The sequence below is a fragment of the Poecilia formosa genome, unplaced genomic scaffold (genome assembly GCF_000485575.1).
Source record: "Poecilia formosa unplaced genomic scaffold, Poecilia_formosa-5.1.2 Scaffold550, whole genome shotgun sequence".
NCBI classification, from domain to species: Eukaryota; Metazoa; Chordata; class Actinopteri; order Cyprinodontiformes; family Poeciliidae; genus Poecilia; species Poecilia formosa.
In genome coordinates this window covers 83,233-106,949 of record NW_006800489.1, presented here as the reverse complement: position 1 = coordinate 106,949, position 23,717 = coordinate 83,233, and the positions used below count along the sequence as shown (strand labels likewise).

Below are 23,717 nucleotides of genomic sequence, written 5' to 3'. Positions count from 1 at the left end.
GACTTTATGTTCTGACTGCTCAGTCCTTGGCAAAAACAAACCCACACACATAAACAGGAAAACACACATGTGACAAGATTGTTTGGTACTTGCTTTCTCATTTGCAAGTCTGCCCATGCAGGCCCTGTTTGTGTCAGAATCAATAACCCTCTTGGAAAATTACCCCAGCCAGCCAGTGAGGGTGAATGATAAGACCAGTAAACATCCGCACTTCTTCCAGTCTCAGTAAAAATGTTGATTTTCTCTTTTTTTTTTTCTTTTCCTCTTTAAATTTGAACATATTCTCAGAATATTTGAGGTAAAACGAATCAATTTGATTGACTAAAACTATCAGGAATAAATAATCACTACTTTGAAGTAATACATTTAATTGTTGATTTTTATGTGCGTGTGAAATAGATTTTGTTTCAGCCGATCTTTTTCCAGTGCAAGATGATTAAGAGAGGACTGAACATGTGCTGCGGCGGTGGTCGGATCCTTTGTGGTAATTTTGGGGTTAATTTCGGTCCTTCCACAGACTGCAGGTGTGAGGCAGCACGTACTGCAACCCACTAGTGGATAAATGTGCTTTTAACTGCCAGCTAATGTGGACTTTACCCCTCAGCTCTGCTGCAGTGAGGGAAGACTGTGGGAGGCAGGTGGAGAGAAACCTCTGAACTGGCCTTTTAAAGGGCCATTTATCTTCTAATACCAGATTTATGCTTGTTTTGCTGCTTCCTAGCAACACTTGTTCAAGATATGATGCCCCTGTGGATCAGGAATATCAAATGATGTATTCCCAGTTTGTGTGTACTGTGTCTTGTATCTTAGCTGAAATTAAATGTTGTCTTTTGACATTTGTCCTTCTGTATGATAGTAATTTCTGTAAAAAGTGTAGTTTCAACCTCAAATCAAACCCTGTAGCACAGCGCAGGAGGGTTTTTCCACCAGCGCTGTGTAGCGCCAGCTCTGTTTCCACCGCCGTAACCTCTGACAGAGAAACCGGTGTTATCTCTTGGCTGTGCCTGAGTAAAGAACCACTTTCGTCAGGAGCTGGAGGCCAGAGACCAATAAAATATTGGGAACTCCTCAATTTTCTTTTTTAGTTCTACGCTTTCTCAGCCAAATTTAAGATGGAAAATGACACAATCTTTTACAAATACATCATCACCATAACGGTATTACACACAACATAAATGGCACTGTTTGAAATGTAAAAGTTGTTGGTTTATATATTCAATTAAAGAAAACCAGTTGAATCTGCTTGTAGTGAAAAGAGGTTTCTGAATGATCTATGTGCGCAGTACCAGCCCTACATGTAGGTGGGGGTGGACTTCAAGTGGGCCTGGGCACTGATAGACTTATCTCCAACAAATCACACTATTGCACAAACTGGCTTTGTGGTTGGGACTTTGTGGTGAGACATAGAAGAGGACCATGATTGTAACTTCAGCATTTGCCTGTTTAAAGTTTAATGCAATGCCACAGTTTTAAGGAGTCATTTTAGAAAAGTTCTTAAGTGGTAATTCTCCTGCTGTTTGTTCAGATATACAATGCAGAGTTTCCTTTGGTTGTAAAGAGCATAAGAGTAGTGCAGCCTCTGTGCCATCTGTAAGCTGTCAGTCAGCTGTGTACTGTGGACAAACGAGGGGGGAAAACCCCCTGATTTTTTCCCCCCCTCTTTCTAAATGAGGCAAGGTGCTCACATCCCATGACCACACGCTGTTAGCACAAATCGCAAAGCTCGTTAGTGACACAAACGTCATTAGTTTTAATGAATAACTGCTTGTGCTGCCCACCGCTTCACACCTACTAGACAACTTTGTTCTGTGGTTACTGTCATTAGTGGACAAGGGGTGTAAAGGTTTTAATATGTTGACTTTATTTCAGTTTGACTCTACCAGTCCATGTGTTTGTCAGTCTTCTCCCAACATTTGTTTTATATCGAATTAAAGACTTTCCTCACATAATATTTGTTCCTCTTTGATTTCTTCTGTGGATGCTTGAGTCAGCATCCTGATTAGTTTGTCCTCCCTTTATCTGCCGGTATGAACTGCCAGCAATACTTTTACTTTCTTCCATCAGTGGCCTGACTCATTATTTTTGAGTGGAAACTTAATTGGCTAGAGAGTCATGCATCCCACTGGATGCTTTTTCCATAGGTTTGATTTGGCAGAGAAAGACAAACATCGAAGAGCACCTGAATGTTTCCAGATCTCTCGGGTAATTCTGAAGTTAAACGGGTCTCCTCAGGATTATAAAGCACCTCTCAGAAGACTCAAACCTGTAAAGAACTGAAACTGTTGACTTTATGTTCCAGTTCTCATCTCAGTTTTGCTATTGAAGTGTTAAAGTCAAACTTGGACTATGTCTAATGGCGACTACTTCAGTTGGATGCTGTTTTCTTTCCAGCAGAAAACAGTTGGGTGAAATGTATGCGAGGCGTGCCTGTAAAGTCAGAGGTCAGTGTTGTATTTCAAGCTAATGAGCCTTATGGCTGATCCATTTCATCACCAGTCAGATATTGACTGTACTCTGTACTCAGAAGATAGCTGGTCAATGTTCGTGTGAAATCTGGAACGAGCGACTTGGATTCCTGGTATTTTTATTGATGTTACAGTCTTCGTGAAAACTTTAAAGCTGCCAAACTGGAAGGCCTGGTAGTGTCTGAGGCAGGACATTTTTAAAACCTATTGGAGAATGTACTCCTGCTCTAAATTTGTCTTTATTTAACAGTGGTTGTTGTGGAGACCTTTGACATTTGCAGATTTTTATATTTTACTTTAAACAGTACAGTATAGATACAGTGAAGATACAAGTGTGACATCATACCACTTTTATTTACCAATATGTTACGTCACATTACACTTGAAACTGTAAGAAGTTACCATAAAGCTCTATCTATCTATCACAATAGACATGTGATCAAAATCAATGGAGAATACATCTGGTAGAATATTTATTATATAGAATATTCACTGAACTCTAATCCAGAACCTCACAGCATTTTGGGAGATGTAGGCAGAGGAAAGGCTTTAGCTGCTTAACCTCTCACAGCAAGCTAAGTAAGGTTGGTGGCATCAACTAACTCACTCACTCTTTAGTTACCTAGCAACAACCTGTTGAGTAACTTGCCCACCAGCAGTTTCAGGTTTCGCCACCGTGCCTCATAACTGCTTAGAAAAAAATAAAAAACAGCATGGTGTGAAAACTGCGGATAAAACTGGAAATGTCACACCACCAGTTTGGCAGCATTTCAGATATTTAAAACAAAAAACAAATAAATAATTATCCATATTGTCTGCGATGAAACGCTTATCTTGTGACAAGTTTTCAGCCATTTCGTGCGGCCCTACTGTGGAGTCTGAGCTACACTAGCCCTCCAACTTCATAATGTTAATCTTAAAGTCCGTCGAAGATCATCCTACATCACCATCATTAGGTTCATTACTTTCATACCCACCAATGTCCTCTTCTGGAGCTGTAACCATAACAACAGCTGATATAACCTGTAACAGCTCCAGGATCCAGGTTTTCCTCAACATCCACTTATTTTTCAAGTGCTCACTTCTTCATTCATGCTATTTGTTTGTCTCTTGTCATTTGGTTTTCTACCTGCTCCTTACACATGTAACAATTTAAGGAATTATGTTTTTTTTTCTCTTTAGCAATAATATGGCTCAGCTCAGAAAAATAGTATAAACTGCCTGAATTAATCAGAAGCGATCAGAAAATGAGTGGTGGTTATCATGAATTTATTAAGAATTGTTGTGAAATGATGGAAAACATCAGAACATGTAATGAAAAATTCAGAAATGTAGCTTACTATGCGTTTGAAATAGCCAAACAATGTTCTTGACAGTTTTGGTATCTTTACCAATCAGAGTACTGGAGAGAATGTGTGATGGCAGCCAGCAAATCATGCATCACTGATATGAAAAAGGGCTCTGCAGACTGTCCGATATTAAAATAGGTCAACAGCATCCAGTGGTTCTTCATGAACGCTGATGTTGTTCTCAAAGATTTAGTTCTTGTGTAACATAAGGTTTTGTCACAGAATCTGTTTAAAATAAATCTTTTTTTTTCTTCATTTTATCTCTCATATCTAAGCCGTCATATTCTTTCCTTGCTCTCTTTAAAAGCTTCACCACTGTGTCATAAACTCCCGCATGTCTCTTTGTGTCCTTCTGCAGGAGACAAAGACGGCAGCAAGGTAACGACAGTAGTGGCCACTCCTGGCCAAGGCCCCGACAGGCCACAGGAGGTCAGCTACACAGACACGAAGGTCATTGGCAACGGATCCTTCGGCGTCGTGTACCAAGCAAAACTCTGCGACTCTGGGGAACTAGTGGCGATAAAGAAGGTCCTACAAGATAAGAGGTTTAAGGTGAGACATGCATGAAAGATGTGCACACAAAAAGGCAAAGGAAAGCAGGATGTGCAAACATCCTCTCGTGTTTAACTTTAGTCATGATGTTTTCTTTCCATCTTGCACAACATGTCCAACACAAACACTTGCTGTGTTAATGTGAATATGCTGATCTTTTACACTTACAGGGAGATTTAAAAAAAAAAACATCCAAAACCAGAGAAAACAACAAAGAAAACATTGTGCTTTTAACTCAATTGCTTGTGTGTGTCAAAGGAATGTGTTTTTTGTGTGTTTGGAATTGCCAGGAGATTTTTTTTCTCTGTCTCTCTAACAAACATTAACTTTTTAATATTTATTTGTTCAGGAGCCTGACAGATTTTCTTCAGCAGTTATAATGACGCTAGTTAGAAGTAATAAAGTTAGATGATCGATGAAACTCGAAGAAAACCTGTTAGAAGCTACAAAAAAAAGTAGAGACTGAGGTGAAGGTTCGTCTTCATCTTTAAAAAACGACCCTAAACACGCCACCACAGCTACAAATGACTAGTTTAGATAAAAGGATATTCACGTTTTAAAATGGTCCAGTCAAAGCCCAAACCTGAATCCAATTTTGAATCTGTTTTTAGAGGGATGTTAATAGAAGCTCTCAATCCCCATTTAAAAGATGTAATAATTAAAATTTGGGTGTTTTTTAAAAATAAAGATAGAGAACAAAAACTCTGTATGATGCAACTGACCAACTGCTTGAAACCTTGAAAATACCTAAGTAAGTGAGTCAACAGTTTTAAACTGCTTTTGAGATGGGATAATTTTAACCATAAAAATGTGACTGAAAACAGCAGCTGCCAGTAAATATTTGGTGGGAATAACTGAGGGAATCATTTGTTTTTGTTTTTATAGTGTTCAAAGGAGGCACATTTTGTCCTATAATGCGTTTTACCAGAACAGTTTACACCTTAACATAACAGAACGACAACACTGGAAACAATTAGAAATTTTCCAAAAACATTCAATTTACTGATTTTACCATGGATATAAGATATTTCTTTGTTCCTTTTTTCCCCTCTCCGGCTCCTCGGCGTAGATCTGCGCTCACTGCTCTGTCCGAGGTTTTCCAACCTGCAGCTCCATTTGCCACGGTAGCTGTTAAAATTTAGCTGAATCCTGTGGCGCTTTAAGGCAACCGGCTCAGCTTAACGCCTCCGCGGAGCCGTGGCCTATTTTTAACCTTTCTGAGGGTTTGTGCGAGTGCAGCACACTCTGAAACCAGACAAGAAGAATGATGTCACTTAATGATATGGAGGTTGACCATCTGCTGCTGAATTCACAGCGCTTCTCAGACATGCACGCACGCTTCTTGTGACTCTGCATACTGGCTGTGATGAAGTCATATCCTGCTCTCTGTGAGCCTGTGGTTAGTGGGTTGCTTCTTGAAGCAGGCCAGTGATCAGCTGAAGATCACATGCTGTTGTATTGTATAGTTTCCAATGTTAAGCAGACCCTCTGCATCAGCCCTCCACCCCTCCTGGCTCTCTGAATCCCCCTTTCCTTCTACTCACTCAGCCCTGTCCTCCTCGCCAACAGCTGGTGAGGAAATATGAGGCAAATGAGAGCCAAGACTCTTCACATGACTGTCAAGCATGCGCTATAGTGTGCACACCAAGTTTCACACACAAACAGAACCCATCACCTTCAGATTAATCTTACAGAAGTGTTTTTTCCCCCACGTTTTATTTTTGTTTTTTTCTCATTGACAATTTATTTTTGGTTGCCATGCGAGACTAAAAAGTTTTTTTTTTTTTTTTTTTTTTTTTATTACTGAAGAAAAACATAACACAGCATGATAATGCTGCCATTACCATGTTTTACCAGAGGATTTTTTTTTTTTTTTTTTTCCCCACTTACGTGCGAACAAAGCCGAAGTAATCACATGAGTGGGATCTGCATTAGGGTGAAGCTGATGAGACAAAGTGTGAGACGGTTCTGGTGGGGGTTACAGTCTGCTTGTGGTGCATTATGGGATAGGCTCCATCTCCTATTCCCATTTGAGGGATCGCATATCAGCCTATTGGAAAATGGATGCTCACATCAGAATGCTCACTAAGAGCTGGAGCATCAGTGGTGGCAGCTAGTCTTTGGCAACATTAATGAACAATGGCGTTTGCTGTTAGCTCCCAGGTCAGCTGAAGTTCAGGAAATCGGATCAATGCCTCATCAGGCCCTTGATGCGATTGTTTGAAATGAGGAAAAATTGCATTTCTGAGCCTGGCTGCAGATGCATTTCTTCATCACACCCAGGGCAGAAGCTGCAAGTTATTTTGAGGCTGCTGTAAATACTTAATGGAAACCCAAATGTTCATTAATGTGCAACAGACATAAAATAGTTTCTCAGGAAATGCATTAATATCCATTACTTTTACTTTGATGTGATACAAAGTGCAGCACTCTGCTTTTTAAGAAGTTTTTCCTCTTCTTTTAAATTTAAGCAGGAGATCAGAAGCTGATTGTTTGTAATGCTGATACAGATTTTTATTCTTTGTAAGTTGATTCAACTGTATTACAAGAAGATTTTGGAACAGCACTGAAAATATATATTTTTTCCAACCGTCCTACCAAGAGCTGTTTTTATTCACTTAAACTGGATTATAAAACTTTCAGATAAGCCTGGAAGGAGAAAGAGAACATAGAAATAATTGATAGTTAAATTAATACGATTAGGGTTGAATGTCTCTAAACCGTAGTTTAATACATTTAAGCATAAAATGGAAATTAAATTGTCTATTTTTTTAAAATTATTATTATTGTTATTATTATCAGCCATTGCGTTAGTGGATTAAGAAATCCAGAACTTGATGGTCTTGGCCAATGAGAATCTGTCACATACCATAGATGGTATTGACCCATCAGTCTCATTGATAGAAAACTGTTTAATTAATTCAACTCTTAACACAATGTGGGACAGTAAATGCATTAGCTGTCTCTTTTGGGGGCTTCAGAAAAAATACCGGTATATAGATTTAAAAACAGACGAATGAATATGTGGGATGTTTTATTACCACCAAATGAGATGCTTAAGGTTTTAGTCACAGTATTAAAAAATGATGCCCTCAAGTTATTTTGTGGCTGCATTCAGTTTAATCCTTAAGCAGAAGAGGAAATTGAAGTATGTGTTTGTGTAGGTGATAAGCTTTGGGTCTATGTGCTCAGTCTACTAGATGTGGTTTTGTCCCATCAGCATCATGAAGTGCTCAGCTGTAGCACCCCTTAGCAGCCTGCAATTAGGGCATTTTTTTCCCCCTCCAGTTTCCACCGGCTTCGTCTCCCATTTGTGCCACTCTGTGTCTGCGCTGCTGAGACTCTGGTGGACGACGGGTCAGGAGGACAGACTGCAGTACAACAAGAGCTGAGCTGGGCTTTACTCAACAGTCTTCCTGCTCCTCCTCCATATGCTACCATCACCCCTCCGCACATAATGCACACACACATGCTCACGCAGACAAAGACACACCCCGGGACAGTCCAGTGCAAGAAGACGAGGGCGTTGGCTGCAGTGCACAATAGTTCGATGTCTGGTCTGTGACCTACGTGCAGTGATGTCACGTAGTGGGGGGTTCTGAGTGGGTTGGTCGTAGTCAGAAAGACAGGAGGCGGGATGGAGGGGGTTATAGACAATTTAAGTCTGCTTATAAGTGACTCAGAGTATTATCTATGCAAGGCTGCTGAGCTATGGTACGCTCTTCAATGCTTTGCTGCTGACACAAAGAAGACCAATACAAAAGATGAACTATGAAGGAAAAACTGACTGAGACGGCTCCAATCTTGATTTGAAGCAGCATCTTTGATATCTCTTCTCTGATTTAGCACTAACTTGAAACTCGATTTGTTTTTGATTTATTCTGATTAAATGCAGAGTTCTTATGCAGTCTGGAAAACTATGAATTTTGATGAAATGTGTCCCGAGTCTGGATTAGTATGGAAAACTAAAACAAGACATATTTCTATTTCAAGACTTAATGCCTTTTTTAATCTGTCCATCCTATCATTAGTATATCCATCTGTTCATCCAACCCTGAGAGAAATGGACATTTGTTTCTGGAAGATTTTGACATGAAAATCTGTAAGAACCGTATTTGTGATATTAGTGGTTTATCATATTGTTTATCATTTATCGTAAAAGATTTCTTATGATGAGAATTTTTATTTATCGTTGTCTCAATAAATTCTAATTAATGATGTTTAGAAACCCCAGAAATAATATTTTATTATGCTCTTCACTGACTCACAAGAGCATGAAAACATATCGGTAAATTTGAACATTTTAAATACATTTAATATGGGCAGTTTAGAGACATAAAACACATTTCTTTGGGTAAATGTTATAATAAAGCCTATTTCAAATGGCAGTTTTTCACAAAGAATATTTGTCGGTGGCACTATGAATGCAGACATTCAGTCACAACCATTCAGTTACCTAAAAAATAAGTAACTATTTTTTTTTCTTTTATATTTTTTACTATCACAACAGTGCCACAAAATATTGTGATAAATTTCCATAAAGTCAATTTTACCCTACCCTATATTTAAACAATTATTGCTTTAGGTCTGGACTCAGATATTTCCTTGTTCATTTAGTCATCCATGTAATACTGATGAAATGACGCCATGTTTGTTTCTTCTACTCGTGGGTGAAAATGTCCTACGACACTTTATAACACAAACGCAGAGAAAACCCTCTTAGTTATTTCAATCCACTAGAGATTGTTGTTGGAATCAAAGTCTCACATGTATACAAGACTACTATCAATAAAGTTTCAGATATTATTATGCGTCTCCCAGCAACCAGCAGGCCAAGTGCTCCGTTGCATACGACTCCGACATCAAAGCTGGATTTTTACGCAACCGGCCGGATTCTGACCTCGTTCATGCTCTAAGCTTCCTCGTGTGGTCTTTGGGTTGTTTTCTCTGAATCCGACCACCCTGCATTTGTGGGTTTTTTTCCGCACTGGGGTTCTCAGCCTGCAAAGGTTATACAAGCACTTTAGATCAAGCCACCACAAAGCCCTGAGATTAAAGGGAGGAAGGAGGAGAGGAAAATGGAGATTTGTGCTAAAAGTATGATCTGCAAACGAGCTGTTGGAGCTTTTTCTATTATTTTAAATTCTTGTCCTCACTTGGAAATGCTCTGAGTGTACAGTTACTTTCTGTGGGGATACCGCAATCACCCAGTGATTACATTTTGAATCCAGTTGGCTTCTAGCCAAGCACTTTTCCTCAGAATTTTCTTCTGTGCTAACCAATTGCCATCGTATGCTACTATTGCTGGCTGGCACATTTCTCTGATGTTGTATCTTGTGGGCTTTTAGTTTTTCATAAAGGTTATGCTTATATACCTCAACTCTACTGCAATGGCATATAACAGCTCCATCTCTGTGTTGCGTAGTTATCCATAAAAGAAATTGCCGAGTATTTCTGGTTTAACTGAAAACTGCAGACCTTCCCAAAGACATATTAAAGTAACAAGCCTGATACTTCATGCTGATTCGTCATCATTAAAACGGTTTTATTTCTTATTCTCAGAATCGTGAGCTGCAGATCATGAGGAAGCTGGACCACTGCAACATTGTCCGCCTGCGCTACTTCTTCTACTCCAGTGGAGACAAGGTCAGTCAGAGATGAACATTTCAGCTCCCATTCATCTGGTTGAAGAAGCTGGTTTGATATGTCTGTTGGATCCATAGAGGGGAAGCACGTCTGTAGCCTCCTGCAGCTGTCAGAGTTGTTGGCGAACACAACTCATATGCATGCTTCTTCTTCGAGGAGTCAAGGAATTTGCCATAGATGGTTTTAATATATACTTCTGAAGATTTCAGGACATTGAAAAGTATCTCCTCTACTTGTCGTTTTATTCTGTTGTCATTAGCTATTCAGTGAACACCTGCCTATTCATGGTTTATTCAGTATTCTTGGATTTTTATGTGGAATATAACTGAATTATTTGCTAATTGGCTGTAGCTCCTAGAGAGAAAATAAGAAAAACTGTAGATATAAGCTTCTGTGATGGTGCTAAGATGGTTTCTACTGTTCTTATTAGTGAGCATTAAAGTATAGTTTGTGTTTAAACTATTAAAACTAGCATTTATAAGCATCTTTAGAGGAGAGCTCAAGTGTTTGTGGATTCTGGCTATTTGCCAGACCTTCCCAAAGACAGGCTGTGGTCCCAAACCTCCATGAATACTAGGGGTCCACTAAAATACACTTTCTGATTTAATTTTTTAATTGTTTACTTCAAAATGTGCTCTTTTAGAAATGGGACACATCTTTAACATTCAGTGATTTTCAGAAGTATACACACCGCTAAAACCTGTTGGCATTCAGCTACATTACAACAGACCGCAGTGTATTTTATTGCTACCTTTTGTGGTGGATTATTTTCTCTGAAGTGGAAAAAAAGGGAGACATGGTTTTCACAATATTTGACAAATAAAACTCTGAAACTGGCATGAGTTATGTATTCAGCCCCCTTTACTCATCCAACTCTAAATGACGTGCAGAACAACCAGTTATCTATAGTAGTTTTCTATTAAATAAAAGTTTACTTTATTTCATTTAATTTTAGTGTGAATCTGCCTGTTCTGTGAGCGACTCTGAGGTTTGTCAGACATTATTGGTCAGTCGGCATCATGAACGGCCAAAGCAGACAGGCCAGGGAGGACGTTGAGCACTGCTTAATGAACCGTCTGAAAACGGAAAGAGCGTGGCACAACAGCAAACATTCCAAAACGTAGCCGCTCATCTAGACAGACTGGCTCGACAAGGATAGCTTTGATCGGAAAAACAGCCAAGTGATCCCTGATAACTCTGGAGGAGCTGCAGAGATGCACCGCTCAGGGAGGAGAAAGGCCTTTTCTAGTCATGTTGACCTGATTCACACCGATGCTCTCACAAATCCTCACACACACACACACACGCACACACACACACACACACACACACAGGTCAGTAGGCAACTTAGAGTCAAGTAATAATGTGTGCATTGATGAGAACAACTTGGGGTAAGGGTTTGAAAAGACAAACCAGTATAAAAAGAGATAATGCATAGCTATATATTGGTAATTGCTGACAGCTACTCTGACTTTTAATTGATTGATGATTTCTTTTTTTTTTCTTTTTTTTCCAAAAAAATAACAGTAGTATTGTAAGTTTTCAAGTGTTTAGGGGGTAGGAGTTAATACGTTTTTACTTCTTCCTACCCATTTTGAGCATGATATGTTAACTGAAACAGATATCTGTATTTTTTTTCTTTCTTTTCTTCTTTTCTATTCACTTTTCTTATTGTGTACTATATTACTTTTTATATTTGTATCATGTTCGAAATAAATTTCAAATTTCAAGTGACAAAATGGGAAAAATTTAGAGTATAAATGCTTTTGGAAGATAACGTATTAAACAATGTATTAGCCAACTAACAATATCTCTGTGTCTATATGCTAAAAACATAAACTCTGAATATTATTAGTCCTAATGCAACCAGTTTGAAAAGTGGACTTGCTATGCTTTTATTTACCTGCGCTTTAAAACAAAAACAAACAAAAAAAAAAAAATAATCAAAAACTGACCTTTTATCTTCTGGTGCTAATTTTCAGGGAAAATACATGTTGTTGAAGCTTTTAATTGATTACTTTCTCTATGTCGATTAGAATTGTTGTGTGTCTGACTGGCAGTGCATTTGACAAATCCAACAGCAGATCGCGTCCATCAGGACAGGAAAGTCACCTCTTTGTCTTGCTTTCTATTTCTGTCGACCTGTCGGGGGTCTCCTGGAGACTGAGAGGCTGGAAGGTGTCATTCAGCCGGCTGACAAACAGGCCCGCCGAGGTCTGCGTGTCAAATATAGACACACATGGGCTTGGCACACACGCTGTGGGGACTATACCCATGACATCGCAACCCGGAATGCTCTCTGCAGCACACCTACCAAAGTTAAAGGAAAGGATTATGGGGTCGTGGGTTTGAGTTGAGTTTTGGTGTGAAGAAAGCTGACTGAGGTGGTTGGGTGGGAATGGGGCGAGGAGGCATAACTTTGTAAGATCAGGGGTTGTTGGTTAATTATAGATTTACTCAAGCTGTCCCCTCTATTCTTTAAACTCCACCTCAGTGCTTCTTCTTACCTCATGTGCTCAGTGACCTCTGGGAATTCATGGCTAATCATTTATTTCCAGAGACTGTTGGGCTACCAGAAACAAACGGCCGCTCTCCATGTAACACTTAAAAAGACCTTCTTTTTTTTATTTTTTATTTTTTATCTCAAATTGATTTTGTCATCACATCCATAAAATTCCTGCTTACATTCAGTTCTACCGTGTTGCCTTTCCTGCTCGTTTATCCCCCCCTACCCCCTTCTATCCCCTCTCATCGTGTCACTTGGCTAATTATGGAGACTGGCACCATGTTGTTGGTATGAGGATTTACCACCCATAGAGCCTAGAGTGAGCAGGGAAAAAGAAGGGAGGGCTCATGAAGGAGGCGAAAGGTAAAGTCAGTGCTTAGACGATGGATGGAAAGTTACAGACCGGCTGATGGATTGAAGGGTCTTTAATAAGAAGACCCCGAATCATGGAGTGAGAGTTCACACTGGATGCATCTTTCAGAGAGGCAGCTGTCAGACACGCAACTACAGCTGCCACAGCTGTCATTATGTGGACAGGTAGTCTTATGCAATTACTGACATGTGGCAGGCCCGGAGCACATGGTGTGCTTCAGCTTTTACCCTTTAACCTCTTGTATAAGACTATCTAAAATGAAGGCCGCTGTTCCAAATAGCGTGGGCTGTAAGCAAATAGTTGCTTGACTTTTACCTCCTGAGAATATGAAGTTGTAATGCGGCATTCGAGTGGAACGGTCGCCCTTAACGTTATCTGCCTCAAATTAATCATTGCAGTGTAGCTGAGAGCGCAGAGCAGCTCACAATCACACATCTCAACTCTCTCTCATGTGCAAAAGTGCATAATGAAAATACTTTTAGCAGCATGTTTCAAGTACAAGCGATCAGATTTTTATAATGCCAGCATTAAGAGGTAAACAACAACGATCACTTGGGTAAAGGGCACTCCAGTGAGATAATGGGGATGTACTGGTACGAAAATTCTCAACATTAAACTCTTGCTTTTTGGTGTTTGAAATAGCCCTGCCTTCTGCTCGTCTCCAAAGAGAAACATCTGAAAGGTCCATTTCCAGGACAAACATCTCAAACCAGTAACCATTTAATCCCTACCTCACAAGGACAAGAAGAGCAGGAAAGTAAAATTTATTAATTTGAGCAAGAGCGTTGAACATTCAGTGCCACTTACCGTCTCGCTGCTTTGGCAGATCGTCGGCATGTTCTAATCCTTCCCGATCTAATGGCGTCATGTTGCCCACAACTAGTAAAAGCTTATTTTGTCAGCCTATTTAGAAGAACTGGCACATTTTTAAATAGAATTATCAGCTATGCAAGTATGTTTAGCTCATAAGGATGGAGCAATGTTTTATGTTTATTGAAGGACTAAAGTCATACTGAGTCATAAAGAGACTGAGTCATGGTAGTAATGGGCTTATTACACATCAGGTTAGAACATCTGTCACCTAGAAAATATATCTGCAGAATGTTTGTTCCATTTATCGAGCCAAGTAAGATAAACATAAAAAAACATAAAGTAAAAAAAATGTTTCATTAGGATTTTGTTGACCAGAATGGAGGCTTCCTTACCATCACTCTAATCTTTAGCGCCTCATCCTGTTTCCTTATTTAATTTAAGTCAGAACTCTGGCTGGGCATGTTGGTAAAAATTGCTATAAACCCAAATTTATCAAGCTTCTCTCATTTGAGCTGAACTGTAAATATTGACACTTTGATATGCAGCGGGGGAAATTTTCGACCTTCCGATTGCCAGATCCCGAGCCACTTTCGCTACCATGCAACTGTTCTTATTTCCTCCGGTCACACCACATTACTCCTACATGTCACGGTAGATGTGATTAATCCGTTTGTGGCTTTCAGAAGACCACAGCTCTTTCTCAGCTCTTACTCCAGAAACCCAGATGTTGGCAGACAGAATGCGAATGAGCAGCACCACCTCTGGTTAGTCGAGGTCTAGAAAGCCAGTAGAGTTGGCACAAGATTAACTTAGGCAAGTAAACGACAGTGTGAGGCAAACTGTGTCCTCTGCTCATGTTTAGTGATTTATCCTTAGACACAAAGTGTGACATTGGAAGCATCTTCATTAGTGTGTGGCAAAGTGGAGACTCACTCATCGTCCTTCCTTCTCCCTGTCCTTTTGATCTCATTAACATGTACTGCTGTGCTCATTTTCCTTATCATATGGATTCCCATATGCTTCCTGAGAACTGATTCATCCAACGTGTCCATATGACATGAAGCACAACCACACCTGCTGAAATAAGCTCTGCACAACGTTAGTAAAGTATACCTGGAGATTATTATTGATGGGAAAAAAAACAAGCTTTCCCAGTTGTTCAGGTGACTGCGGGCATTTTTCTCCCCAAAATCAGATGCCTTGCTATTTAGCTGGGAGTTAACAAGGAGCCAATCAGGGCTTTGCATGGCAATCCCTCTGGGAAGAAGCCAAGGAAGTGGCTTTGCAGTGAGGCAGGAAGTGAGTCATTGCTGTTGCTAGGCTAAATATAGCAATGATGGCGCTAGCGGGAGGCGGAAAAGGCTCCCCAGTCGTCACAAATGTTATCAATGGAGGGAATGGCTGCAGACGTGCATGTGTGGCTGGGAAAGGGAAGCGCTGACTGCCAAAGTGTGAACATAATTGCAGGAAAATGTTAATCTACAGGTTGTCTTGACTCTGAGTTCTTGGGCTCTTCATCTCATTTCATTTACTGTCTATTTAACACAGAGCTCTGTGTAGAAATCACAGAGAGGAGAAATGTATGTCCAGTACAGAGACAGTAGTGTTAGATTTCTTTGAGCTATGTAGATCACATGTTGGCGTCTCTGTAGATTAATCTTTCTTTCCACAAATCCATCAGGGTTCTGTAGGAACCCTACAAGTTCCTACAGGTTGTTTTCCTGTAGCTTTTTTTACCTTATGAATTTTCTGACAGCTGACATGTTACTAAGATTACCTGACTGCGTAATGTCTTGCAGCTTGGTAGTCAAACTGGTTCAGATATTGATTTCTGACCCAATAGTCGTTAAAATAGTGTAATTTACGATTTCAATTATTTATAAAATCAGCTGCTTCCAGGATTCACTTTAAAATATAGAATAATTTGGGATTTATTAATATGTGGATGTAATCAAACATACAGATAGCTAATACTTGTCTTAACCTTTGCAATGACGTTCCCAAAAAAATAACTGTGGTGGCGACTATATTGGTTGGTGCAGCTTCTCATCCATTTGTGTGATGCCACCTGCTCAGCCGAGGTTTAACTCTTACAGTCGAGTTAAAAACTTTTCCATCAACTAACCTAAAACATTAGTCTCTGAAAGTTATCTTTAAAGCACAGAGCTAAATATAGGAAGTCAAACTTTAATTTATTCCCTCACTCGATAAGGGATGAGAGATTGCCGAAGTTTCAAATACTTATTCTAGTGTAATTCCAGTAAATAAAATCATCTTATGTTTACGTCCGTATGTCTCTCTTGTCTGTAAATATTGAAAGCGTCGTCGATAATGAAAAGTCTGGTTTCACATGCTAGCCGTAATGCGTTACTTCTACCACAAGGTGGCAGAAATGCATCAGCTGAAGCAGATTACTCAGACAGGGGCTGCACAGGTTGCATTGGTTTTCAGTTCATGAGTAATATATTTTATTTAGCTAATTTCTGCAATATTTTGTCTTGAAATGTAGATCCTTACCCACAATAAATATTTAAGCGTCACAAAAGCGTTGCGAGTCGAGTTGAGTCACTTAAGCTATGAAGGGATGAAACGTGACGTCGTTTCTGACCTCAGAGGAATTGTTTCAGTCATGATTTCAGTGTTTCAGCATTTAGACGGTAAATAGGAAAATGGAGACCTCTGCTGTCCCGTCTCCAACTGTTCCATTTCTGAGTCATAATTTGTAGTTTTTATTTATTAGTCTCCATTAATGGTCCGATGGCTCGGTTTTGAGCAGCTGATGTCGCACTCAGAGGAAAAAGGAAGTGTGACAATAACTGGGTGGAGAACCGTCTGCTCTCCAAGACTTGCTTCATTCTAACCAGGAAGCAAAGAAATGATGTCACTGCCTGTGGCCGCTGGTGAAGCTCCGGCCGTTGTGACTCACGCCCGGATGGTTTCTGTCCCTCAGGAAGATACAATGGATTCTCGTATATCCATCCATCCATTTTCTGAACACCCTTGTCCCTCAGTGGGGTCGGGAGGGGTGCTGGTGCCTATCTCCAGCTAACGTTCCGGGCGAGAGGCGGGGTACATCCTGGACAGGTCGCCAGTCTGTCGCAGGGATTCTCGTATAGGATATGAAAATCTGTTTTATCGGCTTGTAAAAGGCAAAAGAGACGGATAACGCACTGAAAAATTTAACAGGCAACTGAGATGAGCCTGGATATGATTTTATATTGTCGATACACATCGCTAATGTCTGTTTGTTTTTTCTGATTGTGAGTTTTAACTCGAGTGTCCTTGTTTTTTCTTCTCTTCAACAGAAAGACGAGGTGTATTTAAATCTGGTTTTGGACTACGTTCCCGAGACCGTCTACAGAGTGGCCAGACACTACAGCCGAGCCAAACAGACGCTGCCCATGGTTTATGTTAAGGTAAATATAACCGAGTCTGGGATTTTATTACCATTATGGCAGGAAGAGGCAGACGTCGTTGGTTTTCAGAGACTCTGAAGGGGAGATCTCAAACCAGAGTTGGATTTTTATTCTGACTTTTTCCTTTATTATTTGGTAATTTTATTATAATCATTTATTCTTAGCATCAATTTTCTTTTACTGCTATGTTCATATTTGAATCTTAGTGGATTCTGTTTTTTGTTTCAGGCCAAGATGACTCTTGGTCTTGCAGAAATGTTTAATCTAACTCCATTTAAGAGATACTTTGAGATCAGGGGCTTTAAATATAAAACACATGATTTGGCCTAAAATTATGTGATTTACTTGAATCACCATTTGACTTTGGATAAGACACGGCTGTGCAGCTGTGTGTATTTTTCTAGTGATCTAAAAATCAAAACGTATTTGTTTTTCTCTAGACCTGGTTACCAGCTGATTTCTTAATTAGCCTGATATAAACAAAGTGATGCTTCCCTAAGAACACACATTGGTTAAACATGCAAAAATAGATAAAATACAGGAAATAAGTGGAACATTGTGTTGTTTAGAGTCAAGCCTTTAAATCGTTTGTAGGTATTGTGTACCATCATTTATGCGTTTTACTTCTGCTTTGGTTCAAAATTATTTGTGTAACAGAAAATACTGCTAAGATCACATGTAGCAAAATTAGCAAAGATAGATCTATCTTGTCATGGTTTTTTAAAAACTTTTTATTCAGTTTTTTTCTATTTAAGCTGGTAAATGTCCACATTTTCTTTCATTCAACATTAGTTGATTGACATTGACTGCAGCTGCAACTTTGCAATTGATGAAACCCGTCCTGTTTTATCTCTGCAAGGCACAGTTAACAGTGTTCCTTTAAAAAAGGCAGCGTGACAGGATAATAAAACGTCCTGTGTTTGACCGGACTGAAATAACATCCCTGTGTGTGTTTTTTTACCTGCTATAAACCTTGTAATGTCAGGTGGCTGCTTGTTCTGCAGTTGTGACCCGTCTGCTTGTCTTCTTCTCTGCGTAGTTGTACATGTACCAGCTGTTCAGGAGCCTGGCTTACATCCATTCGTTTGGGATCTGCCATCGGGACATTAAGCCCCAGAATCTGCTGCTCGACCCAGAGACGGCTGTCCTCAAGCTCTGCGACTTTGGCAGGTGAGACGCAGTCATGCTGTTAACATGGATGCAGGTTAATCGGCGCGTCCACTGAATTAACAGGTCTGAAACAGAGTAGACTGCGCTGTAGGAAAAAAACAACAAAAAACAACAAAGATACAGAGTTAACCAAAGAAACCCAATCTGTTGTCTGAACCCAAAAGTAAGCAGCGCTCCAATGTTGCTAATGTGTCAACAAATATCTTTTAACAATACTTTCAGGCTAGACTTGATTGCCGCACATCTGCCTCATTTGTTAAACTACAGAGGCAGTGAGAAGGTTTAAATTGATCTGCCTGTTATGTGCCACTGAGTCGGCAACGGAGGCAGTCACGGAGCCATATTGGCATTTATGTATGAAGTGGGGGGTCGATGGGTGCAGCACGCTGCTCTAATCAACAATGCTGTTGTCACTCAGCTGAGCACACAGTGCCGACTTGCTCTGTGTAAGTACATACTGAGCGCAGCTCTGTTGGGCTGATTGAATTGTCACTGTCAATTTAATTTAAAAAGCATTTTGTTAACTTGCACAAGCTGCACCAAAGTGCTGTGTGTGAAAATTTAACTAATCAAGATGTAAACGATATTATGCACCAGTGCAAACGCAAAGGGTGAGGACGGAAAGAAAAGAAAAAGCTACTGACTAAATGGTAATAAAGTCATTAGACGAAAAACACATTAGTTACAATTTAGCTGTCAAGCTGGGTATGAGTGGTGTGACTGGAGAGGTGGGGGGTCTTTATTCCACATCTGAATAAGTATGTTAAAAACAAAGTAGAGTATGGAAACTAGTTGTTTCCTCTACAGTTTCCATAATACAAACGTCTCAATTTCTCCAAGCAATATCTTAACCAGAGAACACATAAAGTGCAGTTTTCAAATGATAAAAAAAAACAAAAAAGGATTCCCAGTGTGAATAGTCGCCTTGTTGACCCACTAATTAAATGCAATTAATCATCAATTATGAAGTCACTTAAAGAAATCACTTACAGAAAACCCATCTGATAACATGAAGCATATTTAAACATCTCAAAAATGTAAACCTTCATGTCCTGGTCTAAACAAATTAAGAACAGAAACAAAGAGACCCACATCCGTCAGTCTGAAATGTGTTAAAATGTTGTTTCTGAAGCTTTGGGATGCCATCAAATCCGCAGTAAGAGCCTTTATTCTCATGTGGAGAAAATATGAAACGGTGGGCAACTTTCTCACCGAAATTACTTCAAGAGCAAATTTGTGATTTGTCCAGGAGGAGGCCTCTGAAGAAATCACTGCAGGCCTAATTTATCTATTAAAATTAATGTTCATGATTTAACTAGAAACAGAGAGAGAGAGAGCAAAAATGTAATCTGTGGTGAAACCCTTGCTGACCCAAACAACACTAAAGAAACTTTTTTTTCTTTTTCTTTTTTTAAAGCTCCAATTCGTTTTAGAAATATAGTTACAAGGCAGAAGTGGACCTTTTTACATCTGGTGTGAAACTAACCAGAGAACATTCTGGTTACATCATGGTGGTAGTGTGATGGTCTGCGGTTCCTATACTGGTCATAATTCTCCTCTTTAGGATAAAACCACAGCCATCAGTATACCTTTAAGCTCATTTTCACTTGGACACCAGAAAGTCTGAATGGCTCAGAAAACCTCACAAATGACCAGAAAATCGACTTATTAATCTGATTTTGAGTTTAGATCTTGAAACATCTAAGAGGGTTTTTTTTTTTTTTTTCTACGTTAAAGATCTGGGCATCAAGAACCTAGGATTACCATTCTGTCTTTAGGGAACGGATGTGTCGGCTTGTTTCACTTATTTCGTCATGTCTGCTGAGGGCTCTGCTCCCTTTGCAAAAAAATCTCACAGCCCCCCCCCCCTTCACACATCAAATCCCAGTTTAGCCCCTTTGCCTATAAATACACTCTGATCACACTGGTTTCATGTTCCTCTCTTTTTGGCAGAAGTGGGTGGTGAGTCTGACCACGATGTGCTTTTATTGTGTGTGCAGCGCGAAGCAGCTGGTCCGTGGAGAGCCCAACGTGTCCTACATCTGCTCTCGCTACTACCGGGCCCCCGAGCTCATCTTTGGTGCCACTGACTACACCTCCAGCATAGGTACGCCCACCCCAGCTGACCCAGCCAGTCTTAGGGATCTGGCTGTGTGTGTGTGTGCGTGCGTGCGTGTGTGTGTGTTGTGGCGTCTGACCTGTTTTTCTTATTATTGACCCCTCCTTGACTCTCCCTCTAACGCCTGCAGATGTGTGGTCAGCTGGCTGCGTCCTGGCAGAGCTGCTGTTAGGACAGCCAATCTTCCCTGGAGACAGTGGGGTGGATCAGCTTGTGGAAATTATTAAGGTGAGAATCAGCCGGCCATGCTGAGCTCACTCTGTTTGAGCGAGCGGCACTTAGATTCCAGGACTAAAAGGCTGTTGAGGTTAACAACGCTCCGCTGTTTCTTTTCAGGTTCTCGGTACTCCAACTCGAGAACAGATCCGCGAGATGAACCCCAACTACACTGAGTTCAAATTCCCCCAGATCAAGGCCCACCCTTGGACTAAGGTGAGTCAGCAGGTACAGCAGCACTTTTACTTCTACGTTCTTCTGCTGCCACATCCCACCGCTTTTGTTCTGCCATCCCATCATCTAACATCCGTCCACCGGAGCCGCATGCTGATTTAAGAGCTCCTCTTTTAGCTGCTCGCATTCACTAAACTCATTTTTTTTAAATGTAGGTTTTAGTTTACTGCTCTTGTGTTTCGTTTTTTTGTCATTGCATGTTGAACATCATCATGCATAAGACTGTGACATGTTAATCTACTGGCCACTTTATAAGGTACACCTGGCTAGTTCTGGATCCCTCCTTTTCCCTTCGGTGCAGATTTCTCTTCTGCACGTTCATCATGCAAATCTTCTGTTACAACAACAGTGCAACGGGTGACTACGAGGTTTATATCATGGAACATTAACCTGGTGTAGGTGCTTGTTTAGTACTAAAGTACTCAAAGAAATATCAATCACACCATCATCCATACTTTCCTGTGGTTCACTCCAATTTCTGGAGCAGTAGGTGTTTGTCCCCTGCTGCTGTAGCTCATCTGCTTGTAACAAGTGATTTAGTAATTTTTTAATTGGCTATTTAAAAAAAAAAAAAAAAAGAACCCTTCTCTACAAACCATAAAAGTTTGCGTGTGAAAATCCCAGCAGATCAAATATCCACACAAACAACCATGGCACATTCAAAGTCACCCAAATCCCTTTGAACAAAAGTCTTCTGCGCTTGGATTTCTAAAATGTTCTGAGATTCTGCCATGTGACTGAGTAAATTGCTGTTTGTGTTAGAAAGCGATTAAATAGATGTACCTAATGAAGTGGCCCGTGAATATTTGTGTTTTTATATTAAGCCTGCTCTGTTGTTGTCTTGCTCATCTTTGCCTGTGTTTGGTAACATAAGTACAGCATTTAGCTGAGTGTATTATGCAAACAGACTTGAATCATCCCTAATGCCTTGGTGTGTTAGATCCAGTGAGATAAGCTGTCTTTTAAATGTCTTTTAAATGTTACAGATCTTTCTTCAGACTTTCTAAAAGTCTTTAAGTTTTTCTGAGGAGCTTTGCTGATTTTTCTCTCGTTTCAGAACAGTTCCTGGCCATTTTCATGGAAATGATTTTTGTTTTTCAAGACACACGACACCTTTTTGACCAATCTATAGCGAAGATCAAGTAGAACAATTTGACAAATGTAGAATAGTATTAATCACCAATAATGTGTTCTTTACTGAAAACCTCTTACATAGTCGATGTTCAGCGAAATGATGATGGATCTCTGGGTTCAGATCTTGTTCTTGAAGACTGTTTAATGGCTTTCAGATATTGTTCAGACTGAATACTGCTTCCCTCTTGGCCTTAAATTTGAAAATCTGGAAAAGTTTGGTGTTTTGTCCTGGAGAAATACTAAGAAAAAAAGAAAGTATCAGAAAATATTTTAGTTTCTAGGTGATTTTCCCCGTTCCATTTCCCAAAAAAATGAATCTGAATTGAAAGAACAAAGAATGGAGCAGAGTGATTTACACATTGCTTATATATAAAATGTACAAACCCCAAGTTTTACTCTATTGCCACATATGTATAATAAATGTGTGAAGAAAAAAAACAAACATGTAAAACATTGCATAAATGTAGCATACCATGTAAATAAAAAGGCTCTTTGGTAAATATCACAGATTTTTAAGGCTGACATTTAGTATACATAACACATCTTTAAATTATTTGCTGGTTCCCATTTTAATTTACATAAAGTCATCATTATGTAAGACAAAATGATAAAAAATGTAGAATAAAGATCAGTAACTATGTTGAATTTAACAACTACTCTGAATGGAGACATTTAGATAGAAGATTATAGCCATAATAACGTCACATTTCCTAAAGAAATGTTTACTACAAAACAGGAAATGTTGAGCTGACATGAGCTAAGTAAATGTAAAGTAAATGTAAATAGAAAGGTAAGAGTGTGAACTTTATTTGTTAAATTATAAGTGATGGCTGTTTTTTTTTTTAAGTGTGTTTCATTGAAGAACACGCTATCCAGAGATTAAGACCATAAACATCACACGAATGTTTCTCAAGGGTGTAGCTAATAAAAGCTTGGCTTTGACCCAGAGGGGTAGTTTTATTTTAATGAATAAAATGTGAAATGTTGAGCCTGGATCAGTTTGGGACCTTAAAAAGAAACGTGTGCATTAAATCTGCGAGAAACTGACGTGTCAAAGTCGGGAAGCTTATTAAACTTGAAATCAGTTGTTTCTGAAAATGGTCAGGTGCAAGTATTTGGATAACAATGAGCTGAAATTGTGTCTGATATTCAGATAGACGACTTTTAAAGATGCCAAGCAAACCTGATTAAAAACCCTGAGCCCAAAATGTAAAGAAATGAGGGATTATTCAGGACTGTATGCACTGTGCAGCATTTCATGTTAACTGAAAAATGTGATTCTGTGATCATTTTTTATGAAAAACCATTTGAACAGCAGGACAAGAAAACACTCATTAAGCTAAAACTGAAACTTCTTATTATTGTGGTTATTATTATTATCATAATTATTATTATTATTATTATTATTATTAACAACCATTACTATCAGGTTGGGGAAGAAAATGGTTTTGTGAGCAAAGTTGGATCAGCAACCCTTTTCACACAGCTGGTTTCTATCAGTATTTCTGCAGGTTGTGGTTAAGGATCGACTCTTTACTTTTTATCTTGTACAGTGAGACACAGACGGTAAATATGAGGCTGTAAGGAGTGGGTGGACATTATCTCCATTCCTCACACAAAGCTCTTACTTTATAAATTTAGCCTCCAATCAACAGGCAGCCGCTGGCCTTTCTGTTCTGCAGGGATCCTACGCAGTCTGGAAAAACATAGAATGAATGCGTTTT

At 39.5% G+C, this 23,717-nt stretch overlaps 1 protein-coding gene across 2 annotated transcripts in view; it reads left to right on the top strand.

Annotated features, from left to right (window-relative positions):
- Window positions 1-23,717, top strand: part of gsk3ba (glycogen synthase kinase 3 beta, genome duplicate a) — a 37,642-nt gene that overhangs the window by 9,262 nt on the left and 4,663 nt on the right. Inside the window, exons 2-8 of one of the 2 annotated variants that reach the window (XM_016665159.1) lie at window positions 4,173-4,366; window positions 9,929-10,012; window positions 17,010-17,120; window positions 18,160-18,290; window positions 20,291-20,397; window positions 20,540-20,637; window positions 20,746-20,853. In XM_016665159.1, the coding sequence (XP_016520645.1) occupies window positions 4,173-4,366; window positions 9,929-10,012; window positions 17,010-17,120; window positions 18,160-18,290; window positions 20,291-20,397; window positions 20,540-20,637; window positions 20,746-20,853 (833 nt within the window). The remainder of the gene's footprint in view (window positions 1-4,172; window positions 4,367-9,928; window positions 10,013-17,009; window positions 17,121-18,159; window positions 18,291-20,290; window positions 20,398-20,539; window positions 20,638-20,745; window positions 20,854-23,717) is intronic. The other variant, XM_007540645.2, reaches the window with a different exon arrangement.